The sequence below is a fragment of the Mirounga leonina genome, unplaced genomic scaffold (genome assembly GCF_011800145.1).
Source record: "Mirounga leonina isolate KUSES-001 unplaced genomic scaffold, KU_Mleo_1.0 Mir_204, whole genome shotgun sequence".
Taxonomy (NCBI): Eukaryota; Metazoa; Chordata; class Mammalia; order Carnivora; family Phocidae; genus Mirounga; species Mirounga leonina.
The window spans coordinates 2,028,432-2,040,239 of NW_023270513.1; the positions used below are offsets into that span (position 1 = coordinate 2,028,432).

Below are 11,808 nucleotides of genomic sequence, written 5' to 3' on the forward strand. Positions count from 1 at the left end.
TCAGCTGCATGCTGTCTGCAAGAGATGCATTTTAATTATAAAGGCACAGATTGGTTGAAAGTGAAAAGATGAAAAAGGATATACCAAGCTGACAGCATAAGAAAGCTGTAGTAGCCAGAGGAACATCAGATAGACTTCAAGACAGAAGGTGTTACTGGATATAAACAAGGGCATTTCATACCAATAAAAGGAGCAGTTTATCTGGAAGAGCTAGCAGTGAGAAACATGTTTGTGTCTAATAAGCTTTTTTAAATTACATGAATTAAAAAGTGACAGACGTAAGTGGAGAAACAGGCAAATCTACAGTCATAGTTGGAGAGTGTAATACTTCTCTTGCTCTAATGGAAAGAATTACTAGACAGAAAATCAGTGAGGACGTAGATGATCTGGACAACACTAGCAGCAGCCACCTTAACCTGTTCTACATGTATGGGACAATATATCCGACAACCGCAAAATACACCTTTTTTCATATGCACATGGCACATTCACCAGATATTCTGGGCCATCAAAGAAGTCTCAGAAAGTTTCAGAGGTTGAAATCACACTAAATATGTTCTCTGACCCCAATGGACTTAAATTAGCAATCAGTAACGACATACCTAGGAAGTCTTCAAAATATTTTTTTTTTTTTACTCTTAAGGCATTTATTTATTAAAACGTTCTCTGCCAAGATTTCACATTAGCTTAAAATTCAAATCAGTCTTTACATTTCTCTACTGAGGTTTCCACTTCAGAGTATCACATAAAAACACCTTCTCCAGCAATCAGTGTTACCAGCGTCCACACGGTGAGCCCCATGGTCAGCCTCTTTGTTCCCTAGGTGACCCAACTAGATGTTAATACTGCTCTGCTACAGGGTAAAAGCTCCTAACTCAAACTCATTGGAAAAGGGATGAAACTTCTGCAAAGTGCACTTTAAGAAGAGGTACTGTTTGCTCATGAAAAGAAACCAGTGAGTCCTCTAAGAATAATAAAAGGGGGTATTTTACAGTTAAGCACATGATTTGGAGTGAAGAATTCGGATGTTGCTCTGCTGGTCCAGGCCATTAATACTACTTCTTGTTCCTCCTGTGGGCCCCCTTCATTAGGTATCACAAGGCCTTCATCTGTGGCATATAGAATGTCCACGATCCTCTGCAATACTGGGTTGTTTTCCCCTTCGTTCTCCTGGCAAATCAATTCCGTGTTCCTTAGCTTTCCAAAGTAGAAATCTCTTTCTTTCTCCAAGTCTTCGACGGTAAGTTTCAATACATTGACCTGCTGCATCAATTCAGCTGCTTCGTCATCCCCGTTGCCCACACCAGGATTCTTTCGCACCACACCCGGGCCAGCCTTAGGGGTTGCAGTAGTTCTGTGTGTTGCAATGGGCCTCTGTGGAGCTGCACTGCTAGAGCGGAGAGGTTTCTTCGGTTTGTTCAGAGCTGGAGCAACAAGGGAGGGAGCCGCTGCAGTTTCTTGACCTTGTCTGGCAGCTACGGGGTCATAGTCTTTTCCATCATAGTTTGCATCAAAAAACTTCTTGAACCACTGAACAAATTCAAAATTGTCCTGAAACTTTCCTTTTACTAATTTGTCCACAGGAATTATTTTGTCAACACCCATTCTCTTAAAACCTGCTTGTAGTATTTTGAAGTTCTGGATGTATTCATGTTCTAGCTTAGCCTGGAATTTCACTTTCTTCAAGGCAATGGAGCCAGGGAACAGCATGTCCATAAACTGACAGTAGGCAGCCCCTGAGCACAACTGTTCGATCTTCGTCAGAGTCAGCTGCAGAGACTCATTGATCCAGGCCAGCATGTCATGTCGACTTAGGTTATCACTGGTGACTGATGTTGAATATACGTTCACTGCCATCTTCAGCTCTCGGCGGGACTGCGTCCACGGCCTGTGCCCGGCTTCAGTTCCGTCTTCGTCTTGTTCCCAAAATATTTTTAAATTAAACAACATACTTCTAAACAACTCACTGGTCAAAAAAGACATCACAAAGAAAATGAGAAAATATTTTTAACTGAATGACAATGAAAATAGATTAAAATTTGGGGCGTACAACTGAAGCCGTGCTGACAGGGAAATGTGTACCTTTCAGTCCTTAATCTTAGGAAAAAAGAGAAAGGTAGAGTTAATTACCTAAGGTTCTAGCTTAAGAAGTTGGGGAAAACAAAAACAGAATAAACCCAAAGTAAAGCGAAGAAGGGAAACAATAAAAGGTGTAGAGACTCTAGGGGTGTCGGGGGTAGTGATGCACGCAGGTCGCACCTAGGTGCGCCCTTGGGGCCTGGCAGCTGTGCTCCTAGGTTTATATCTAAGCGTAATGAGAACATACATCCACAGAAGGCTTGTACAAGAATGTCCATGGCAGCAGCATGTGTAATACCCCAAGCTGGACCCTACTCAAATGCCTGTACATAATAGAATGAATGAAGAAGTCTGGGTGTGTTCACATAATAAAATACTATTTAGCGGGCGCCTGGGTGGCTCAGTTGGTTGAGCGACTGCCTTCGGCTCAGGTCATGATCCTGGAGTCCCGGGATCGAGTCCCGCATCGGGCTCCCTGCTCGGCGGGGAGTCGGCTTCTCCCTCTGACCCTCCCCCCTCTCATGTGCTCTCTCTCATTCTCTCTCTCAAATAAATAAATAAAAATCTTAAAAAAAAAAATACTATTTAGCAATAAGGTTAAACTACCTCTGGTTCTTGAGCTATCTGTGGCACATAGAGCAGAAATTTTGCAGACGTAATTATGAGTGAGAAAAGCCAGACACAAAAGAATATATACTATATGATTCCATTCGTATAAAGTGCGCAGACGGGCGGAACTTGTACCGGCTGCTTAAAGGCCAGTATAGTGTTCACCCTTAGTGGGGCATCATGAATGGAATTGGACCTGAGGGGGACTTGTGTGGAGTTAGTGTTTTGCGTCTGATCTGAGTACTGATTACATAGCTGTGCTCAGATGCGGAAATTCATCGAGCTGTGCTACGTTTGTGTATATGTCTACATGGATATTTCAGTAATAACACAAAAAGAAACTCATAGACAACGTTTTCTTTTTTTCTTTTTTTTAAAGATTTTTATTTATTTATTTGAGAGAGAGAGCACAGCAGGGGGAGAGGCAGGGGGAGAAGCAGGCTCCCTGCTGAGCAAGGAGCCCAACTCGGGGCTGGATCACGGAACCCCGGGATCATGACCTGAGCCGAAGGCAGACGCTTAACTGACTGAGCCACCCGGGCGCCCCTCCTGGGCAACATTTTCAACAAAGTAGGTGACAGCGTATCCCCATGAACTTCAAAATAAAAACAGATAAGGGCAAGTCACTCATAGCCACAAGGTCAACAAGTGGTTGGCATAGGTGTAGGAGAAAGCAGAAAGCGTTGACAGACCCACCTGCAAGACCTGACAAACAGCAGAATTCCAAAACAGCAAACAGGCATTCCCTCCACCGTGTGGCAGTCCAGTGTAAGGACAGCAGTTGAAATGGGAGGGGTTTTGCCCTGCAATAAAAACCAGGTGAGTAGAAGGGACCTGTGGTCAGAGTCCGAAAGAGACGGAGAAGTCCAATCTTTAATGAACTCTTGAAAAAGACCCACCAGATCTTGCTTCCAGGAACAGGGTCCCACACTGAAGAGAAATTGCTAAGGATAGAATTGACATTGAGTAGAACAGGGACCATAAAGAAGGAGGAAAGGGGAGGTTCAGATAAAAGTGGACAAGAGGACCAGAGCCAAGAACTCCAGTGAAGCAAGTCATCATACTTCTTTAACAGACATAAAAACAGCAGAAGGGGAGCCTCTGAAGTTAGAAAAGCCGCCCTGAACCATACTTTCTAAAAGTTCAGGAGAACTTATTACACGTAAGAATGAACAACAGATGGTGGTGCTGGTTGCACAGCTCTGAATATACTAAAACCGCTGAACTGTACACTTTAAATGGGTGAATCTTATGGTTTGTGAAGTATGTCTCAATAATGCTGTGGAAAAATTGAACACAAAATTATCAAGGTCACATCCCACACAAAATCATTATGAAGGGGTGGGGGGGAAGGGGGAATCGAAAGCATTCCAGAAGGACACACTCAAAAAACAACAAATCTAAAATATATACTGTTTGTATTTTTTATTTTATTTTATTATGTTAGTCACCATACAATAGATACTCTTTTTAAAAATTGGATGAAGTTAATATGTTTACTGCTAAAAACTACATGCTGTTTAAAAATTAATTGGTAGGCATTAAGAAAACTGTGTAAGACAGGGACAAACAATATAAAGCAGGATTCATAAAACACAGAAATGTGGTGACAACTTGGGAGATAGAAGAATTATTTCGGAAGTGAAAGCTAAACCAGAAGAAAACAAGAATGGGTAAACATTACAGATAATGCCTGGCTAAGGGAAAAGGGAAAATGTTTTAAATAAAAAAGCAGTAAAGATAAACACAACTTGAGAAAAAGTGGCAAGTATTAAAGATAGCAAAGAAGATCTGACTTTTGGATAATAGGATTATCTACAGAAGAAAACCAAAGCAAGGAAAAAGAATAAATGCTAAAAACTAATGTTAAGGAAACTTTCCTGGAATTAAAAAAAAAAAAAAAGGTTTACTTTGATAAAGCATACCATGTACCGGAGACCAACCCACAAGACACACTGTCGTAAAATTACTAGACTTTAAAGAAGAAAAAAAAAATGTCTCAGACATTTCAGCATAAACAGCAGATGATTTATAAAGGAAAGAAAACTAGATCACCCTCCAACTTTTGTGACACCAGTGCTTTATGCCAGAATAAAACGGAGTAACATATATTTAAGATACTCAAGGGGAGGAATGGGAGCGAAGGACATGATACCTGGTAAAACTGTTAAGTATAAAAAGTACAGACATTTATCAACATACAGGAGCTCAGGAAATGTTCTCATGATCCCTTCCTAAGAAATTTGCTAGAGAATGAGCTTCAGACAACCAAAATGATGAGAAAGGCATCAACTAAGGACTGGTGGCGAGCACTAGTCACTTGCAGAACTAAGACTAAATGGGGGGCTAAAAGGGGAGAGAGTAGCGTATGTAGTGTTTATCTGCTCAGTGCTCAGGTAATGTAGATACAGTACAACTATTTTTAAAAATGGAGAATTGGGGAAAGCATATGCAAGAAAAAAAGAACTGTTTTCAGTAATTATATTGGTGGAAATGTTAGTGTGTAATGTGAGATAATATAAGTGAGCAGTTAGGAGATACTCTAATTCTATCATCCTCTGTCCTTGAGAAGTAAGACTTTTAGTGTGGAAAAATACAGATGAAAAAAGTTTAAGTTAGAAATAAAACACCTGTAGTGCTGAATAGGAACTCATGAGAAATTGTATTGAAAAGTAAACACACACACACACACACACACACACAGCTTGTGGTCTTGAAATACCATTCCCATTAGAAGAAACCAGGATGTCTTAGAGAAATAGCTAATTCTAAGTCCAGGGCAGGAAATAAGACAAGATGAGCTGGGAACATCTTGTTATAAAGACAGGGAAGAAATTTTCAAAGATAACTAGGGTCATAGCAGTAGGACTCGGAAGCCAATTTGAAAATGTTTCCACTGGCCAGAGACAGTTTGGCTTCAAAAAGGGTGATTGTCAGTAGCAACAAGCACTTCCAGAGCCCACATCTGGGTTTCTAATACCATTCTCTAACTTAAACAAAACAAAACGGGGTCCCTTAGGGAAATGGCTGCTTCTAGGCTGGGGCAGAGAATATACAAGATGAGCCTGAAGCATTTTTTAGTACTAGAAAACAAGCACTAAAAAAAAAAAAAAATCTGTTAATGGGGACACAGCCCAGCTGAAAGAACTCTTGCTGGCCCAAATTGGAAGAATTCTAGCAGGAAAATAACAGTATTGGATTACAATACAAAAAATCAAATAAATCTCCATGGGTCTATAGTGAAAGAAAGAAATGATCAAAGAAATAAATGGAGAAGAGACCAAGCTCCCCTACAGAAAAATTCTAAATAATTTGTGTATGTATTCCCGTCTCAAGGACGTGGAGCATAACTCCTCCTTAAGTGTGGGCTGTTTAGTGACTTGCTTCCAAAGATGACAGTTTGGAAGTGGGTGGGGGGGGGGAGTTCACAGTTGGGAATCTCACAAACACTGCCTTAGTCGGATGATCTAGGTTAACCTCAGCAGTGAGAAGTGATGTTGACGGTGTGTAGCCTTAATTTGATGTGATAAGAAAGGCACTTCAACCTTTATGATACTCTTCCAAAACCCATAACCCCGGGTCTAATTATGAGAAAAACATCAGGCAGCCCTAAATCAAGGGACATTCTGCACAATACCTGCTGAGTACTCACCCAGACTGCCCAGGTCCTCAAAAACAAGGAATATCTGAGAAATTGTCACAGCCAAGAGGAGACTAAAGAGACAGAGGACCAGAATGTCCCATTCTGGATGGGATCCTGGAACCAAAAAGGATATTAGGTAAAACCTCAGGGAAAAAGTAGTATAAGATGCTAATAATAGGGGAAACAGGGTACAGACAGAAAGGAACTCCATACTACTCAATTTTTCTATAAATTTAAAACTATTCTAAAATTTAAAAGCTTATTTTAAACATATTTTTTAGAAATCATTGCAGTTGGTTAAAACCCATCAAATCCATGAGTCATAATTATATTTAAAAACAAAAATTGTTCAGTTTCAGAGGATAAGGAACCCATTGATTACCTTGACAAGTGGTAAAGTGAAAGAATCAAGTGTCGATATTGTCTTTTTTTTTCCCCTGGGTAACTACATAGTAGTAGATGAGGGGAAGCCTCTCTTTGGAAAAGCATTTTAGTTAATAAAAAAAGAAACGTTAAAATTAGGAGTATCAACTTTTTGAAACCCCCAGAAAATCAGTGAATCCAGGCATCAAGCATCATCAGCTGCTAACATCGCACCACGTGAGACACAGGTGTTACGCGCCACCTGATGAGGGAACACGGCCCCTGCTAGAGTCATGCCGAAGGGATCAACCCTGAGTCACATCAGGCCTCTGTATCTACTTGCCAGTTGGCAGAAATACAGAAGACCCTGTCGGACTGCAGCACGACTATGCGGTCAGCAAGATCCAGATTTGGGGAAACTCAACAGGTCAAATGCTCCAGTTTTCTTCGATAGATAACTTGTAAGGAAAGAAAGGGATGGGATTGGAGCCTGTAGATTAAGAAGATATCAAAATGGGATGCCTGGGTGGCTCAGTGGGTTAAGCGTCTGCCTTTGGCTCAGGCCATGATCCCGGGGTCCTGGGCTGGAGTCCTGTATCGGGCTCCCTGCTCAGCGGGGAATCTGCTTCTCCCTCTCCCGCTCCCCCTGCTTATGTGCTCTCTCTCTCTCTGACAAATAAATAAATAAGATCTTTAAAGAAAAGATATCAAAATATTTGTAAATGAGCAAGACTAACCTTAAAAACGTTATGCTAAGTGAAAAAAGTCAGAGCCAAAGACCATATATTGTTTGATCCCATTAATAGGAAATTTCCAGAATAGGCACATCTGTAAGAGACAGAAGGTAGCTTGCTGGCAGCCAGGGGCTAGGGAGAGGGAAGAAATGGGAATCAACAGTACGTGGGCACAAGGGAGCTTTTGGGGGTAATGGAAATTGTTTTTCATTGGTGATGGTTTCACAACTCTGTAATAAAAAATCATTGAGTAAAAAAAGGTACAAACGGACATCTCTGGCATCTAGGGATGCACTCTTGGGTCATAAAGCTATAATAAACTTCAGGAAGTTACTACTATAAAAGTTGGTATAGTGGTTACGTTTTGGGAGGAGAAGGGGAGCAGTTCTCATTTGGAAGATGCTCCTGGAGAAGCCTTTGGGATGGGTACAAAAGCTCTATTTCTTGGCCCAGATGGAGACTACAAATGTCTAGCTTCCTTATAAAAACTTAAAAATTATACATATATATTTGTGTGTGTGTGTGTGGTTTCCAGTATCCTTTGTTTTACAATAAAAATTGTTAAAAAAAAAAAAAACACAAAGCTTGTAAGCTGTTGGAAGAGATCAGATCCCCATTTGTTTCATTTTTTATCATAGTAATGAGTCTCTTTCTCATGGGCAAACTCAGGGTAGCCAGGAAATGCTCCTTTACGTCACAAAAGGAAAACAAAATTAATGCAAAAGAGGGAGGTGACAAATGGTTGAATTTCTTTTGGGTGTACACCGCATAACAAGCACCATTTGGACTTCAGACCTGTTCCAAACAAGTGTCAAATAGCACAGATACTCTTTTCTAGTAGGTTCAACTGCCCGGTGATTTACAATTTCTCTCTCTCTCTCTCTCTCTCTCTCACACACACACACACACGCACGCACAGAAATGTATAGCTGTAATAAAGGAACTGGATGGAGGGGGAAAGTCAGCTGCAGTCCCTCCTTCCTGACATACCACAAATCATTAAATCATAAATATTTTTTGAGTCTTTTTGGCTTGCTGGGGTTCTGTTGGGCAGTTGGTGTTTTTGTTGTGTGTGGATGGCGGGGGCGGGGTGGGGGGGAAGGGGCGGTGTTTGGCCTTTTTAGCAAGACCTCTTTCCCAAAATGGAATTCATTCTGCGAATTCAGCTTGTTTGTTTTTGCTTTCTTGTGAAGATCACTCGGAGCATCATCGTTCCTTAACCATTATTTAACAGGTCCTGTATTAAGTAACAGCAGTATTCTCGGCAACTCTGCTGGCTCCGGGGCAGGCAGCTAGCTGCCTTGCTTGTTCTCATTGTATGCGGTTGTGTTCAGAGTGGAGCCAAGGCCTCTGACATTCCCTCAGTTTCTCACCCCTGCTTTCTCATTTTTCCACTGCAGCAGAGCTCAAAAGAAGTACTCAGCAACAGGAAGATCAGGAACAAAAGGAGGAGGATGAGGATGATGAACAAACACTGCGCAGAGCTCGGGAGTGGGATGACTGGAAGGACACCCATCCTAGGGGCTATGGCAACCGACAGAACATGGGTTAGTCTTCCCACAACAAGACGGGACTACAGGGGTCACATCTTCCCTGCTGAGGAAAGCGGTGCCGTCTTCCCCTCCCTGAGCTGCTTCAGCTGTGTGCAACGAAGGCAAAGATGCTCAATCTTGCTTTGCATTCAATAAAGTGTCAAACAGTTAAGCGTGTATTTGTACCCCAGGTAATCTTGTTTTGGCATTCTCCTCCTCCTCGTGGTGTATTCCAGTTTCTTAAGTGGAAAGAAAAAAGTACTGGGAAGTGGCTCTGTATAATCAGTGGCTGTATGAATTCTCTTAAAAAAAAATAGTAATAATAAAAGTCCGTTCTGTTACATGAGCCTGTGCAAGAATTTGGGTATCAGCTGCTTTTTTTTGAGGGGGAGGGGGTCAGCTCTGGGCACCCGGGAGCTTATGGGGAGACCCTTTGGTGTGGGCAGTGCATTTTCTACCATCAGAGCTGCCCAGAGGAGCTGGAGCTTTGCTTTCTCCTTCACGCCCTCGGAACGAGCAGCTGTGCGATGGCCCAACACTCTGCCTTACAGGGGCAAGTGCGAAGGCCAGGACTTCTCCCTGCCGCACAGCACTGTTCTCAGCAACTGGAGCTGTAAACAGATGAACCAAAGCACTCCTCTCCCTAGTCTGCCTCGGCCAGGAGAAAAAGGAGAGAAACAGATAAGGTGCCGTGAGAGTCGCCCTTGTGTGTGCCGCTGGGGCTGGGACCTTGGCTCTCACAGAACTATTTGCCATAACCCTTAGGGGGAAGAGCAGCTCAGGCTGTAGCCCAGCTCCCACGTGGGCTATTGGAAGACCATCCTGGCCCAGCACGGTCTGCAGTGGGAGCTGGGCCACGGCAGTCATTTTGCCGCTTAGGAAGGTGCTCGCAGCCATGCCGGATAGCTGGGTGTGGAGGGAGGAGGATGGCGCGGATGACGTGGAGGGCTACCTACTTTCTGCTGTAGAAGTCCTCAGCTCTTGGGTTGATACCCTAAAAAAGCAGCCATGTGTTGAAACGTGATCTGTGTAGAAAACTCACTTTTGTTCTATGTGGCTTAGGCATGCTTAGGTTTTTGGTTTTGTTGTAAGATTTTATTAGAGAGAGAGAGAACAAGCAGGGGGGAGGGGCAGCGGGAGAGGGACAAGCAGACTCCCCGTTGCGGGGCTCGATCCCAGGACCGCGAGATCATGACCTGAGCCAAAGGCAGACGCCCAGCCGGCTGAGCCACCCAGGCGTCCCTTAGGTTTTCCTTTAAGAGGAAGATGACTCAGCCTTCCCATTCTAGCCTCTGCAGTCTGGCTTAGGTTTGAACAGGAGACTCAAGTCCCCGTTGTTTACGGGGTGGTGAGTGGAGGGCTGTCAGGCGATGAGTAAGAGGTCGTGTTCAGTCAGAGAGGACAGAAGACCACCAGTACTCTGTTTGTATACCGTTTCATGAAGGACTCCCCTCACCCTCACAACATAAGCTCCTGAAACTGCTAGAGCACAGATTAAGTTTCCCCAAGGATTTGGGAAGCAAACATTCATTTTTAGCTCTCTTCCAATTACTGCCCGGTTTCCTGTAGTGATGACCTATTTCCTGCCCTCGAAACTCCACCCTGAGTTCCTTCTCAAAATGGGCCAGGTTGGGGTTACCCCCTTGGCCTGAGTCTATTTAAAGATGGGCCTTCCAGAAGACCCAGCTCCATGAAGCCTCCTCACACATTCTGATACCTAAGAGGTAACCTAGAGGAGGTGGGTTTCGATCCCGGCTTTTACAAATTGCAAGCGGTGTGATCTTGGGCGATACGATTTCTCGGGACTGCTCCTGTTGCCTCCCTGTCTAGGGATGGGCTGTAGCAGGGGGTTGTTCAATAGTGGCAGCCATGAGAAGAGCCTGGAGCAGCTGAAGGGCAAGTGCTTTCGCTCTAGGCTCAGTGATTACAGTCAGTCCTCGAGGAAGGGAAAGGAAACGAAAGGAAACGGACAGGGACAGGGCGCTGAACCCAGCACTTCCACACACCGTGAATGCAATGACCCTGCGAGGGAGGTAGCATCGTCCCCACCTTACAGAAGAGAAAACAGGCCCCGGGAAGCTGATTGCCTCAAGTTCATACTAGTCAGCTGGCCCTCTGTCATTTCCCCCATTTGCTTCCCAGTTGCGTGTGCTTGTGTGTGTCTTAAAGCTGCTTAAAAGGGAGGGAGCCGCTTTCAAAACTCCAAACCCAAACCACCACTTACACATCACTGGAGCTCTAGAAATGCCTTCTTGGCTGACTCACCAAAGAAAAAGGTTATGCCAGCTCCCCCGCCCCTTCCCCCTCAGCTGGGGGATAGGAAGACAGAGGGGGCGAGCAAGCCCTTCTTCCTCCATTTTCCTCCGAGGCACAGTCGTCCCGAAAAAAGAACCACCCTCTCGACTCCCACCGCGGCCGGCTCTCTCCGGGTCCAAAAGCGAGCTGGGTTTGGCGGACTCCCGGAGGTGAGTTCACCAGATAGTAGTAATACGGCTTCTTAGTTTACCGAGTGCTTTCCTTCACAAACGCTGCTTATTTCGTCCTAACAACCAGTCAGGCAGGAGACGATACCTTCATTTTACGAAGAAGGAAGCGGGCTCAGGAAGAAACGGCTCAGCCACGCAGCTACTAAGTCGATGGTGCAAACCTATCAGTGTCGCCAAAATCTTTGCCCTCAGTAGCTCTCCGGTGGAGGCCAAATGGATTTTTTAAAAGGTGAATGCTGAGCACTGCCTTTCCGTGCCGTTCTGCGGTGGTTTGTCCCTTCCACGCGGGTTCCTCCCAACGTCCCTGTGAGAAAGACAGGGCAGGGCACTGGATGAGCCCATCGCAAGCGCAAGAGGTTGGT

At 44.1% G+C, this 11,808-nt stretch overlaps 2 protein-coding genes across 3 annotated transcripts in view; one reads left to right on the top strand and one right to left on the bottom strand.

The window, feature by feature from the left end:
* IGBP1 (immunoglobulin binding protein 1) overlaps positions 1-9,319 on the top strand; it is a 28,241-nt gene extending 18,922 nt beyond the window's left edge. The window contains exon 6 of one of the 2 annotated variants that reach the window (XM_035028694.1): positions 8,832-9,319. In XM_035028694.1, coding sequence (XP_034884585.1) covers positions 8,832-8,980 — 149 coding nt within the window. In that variant the 3' untranslated portion in view covers positions 8,981-9,319. Of the gene's footprint in view, positions 1-8,828 lie in introns of both variants that reach the window. The other variant, XM_035028693.1, reaches the window with a different exon arrangement.
* LOC118025879 (microtubule-associated protein RP/EB family member 1-like) lies at positions 854-1,919 on the bottom strand. The gene is made up of 2 exons (XM_035028610.1): positions 1,060-1,919; positions 854-964 (listed from the first exon to the last, which is right to left on the bottom strand). The coding sequence occupies exons 1-2, from the start codon at positions 1,855-1,857 to the stop codon at positions 854-856; spliced, it is 909 nt and encodes a 302-aa protein (XP_034884501.1). The 5' UTR covers positions 1,858-1,919.
* Positions 9,320-11,808: the final 2,489 nt, after the last annotated feature.

What these genes read in the sequence shown, in the direction of transcription:
- LOC118025879 (XM_035028610.1), bottom strand. Translation starts at nt 1,857, where the DNA reads ATGGCAGTGAACGTATATTCAACATCAGTCACCAGTGATAACCTAAGT. An exon ending in GCCCACAGGAGGAACAAGAA is followed by an intron (nt 965 to 1,059) that starts GTAGTATTAATG and finishes TATTATTCTTAG; the next exon opens with AGGACTCACTGGTTTCTTTT.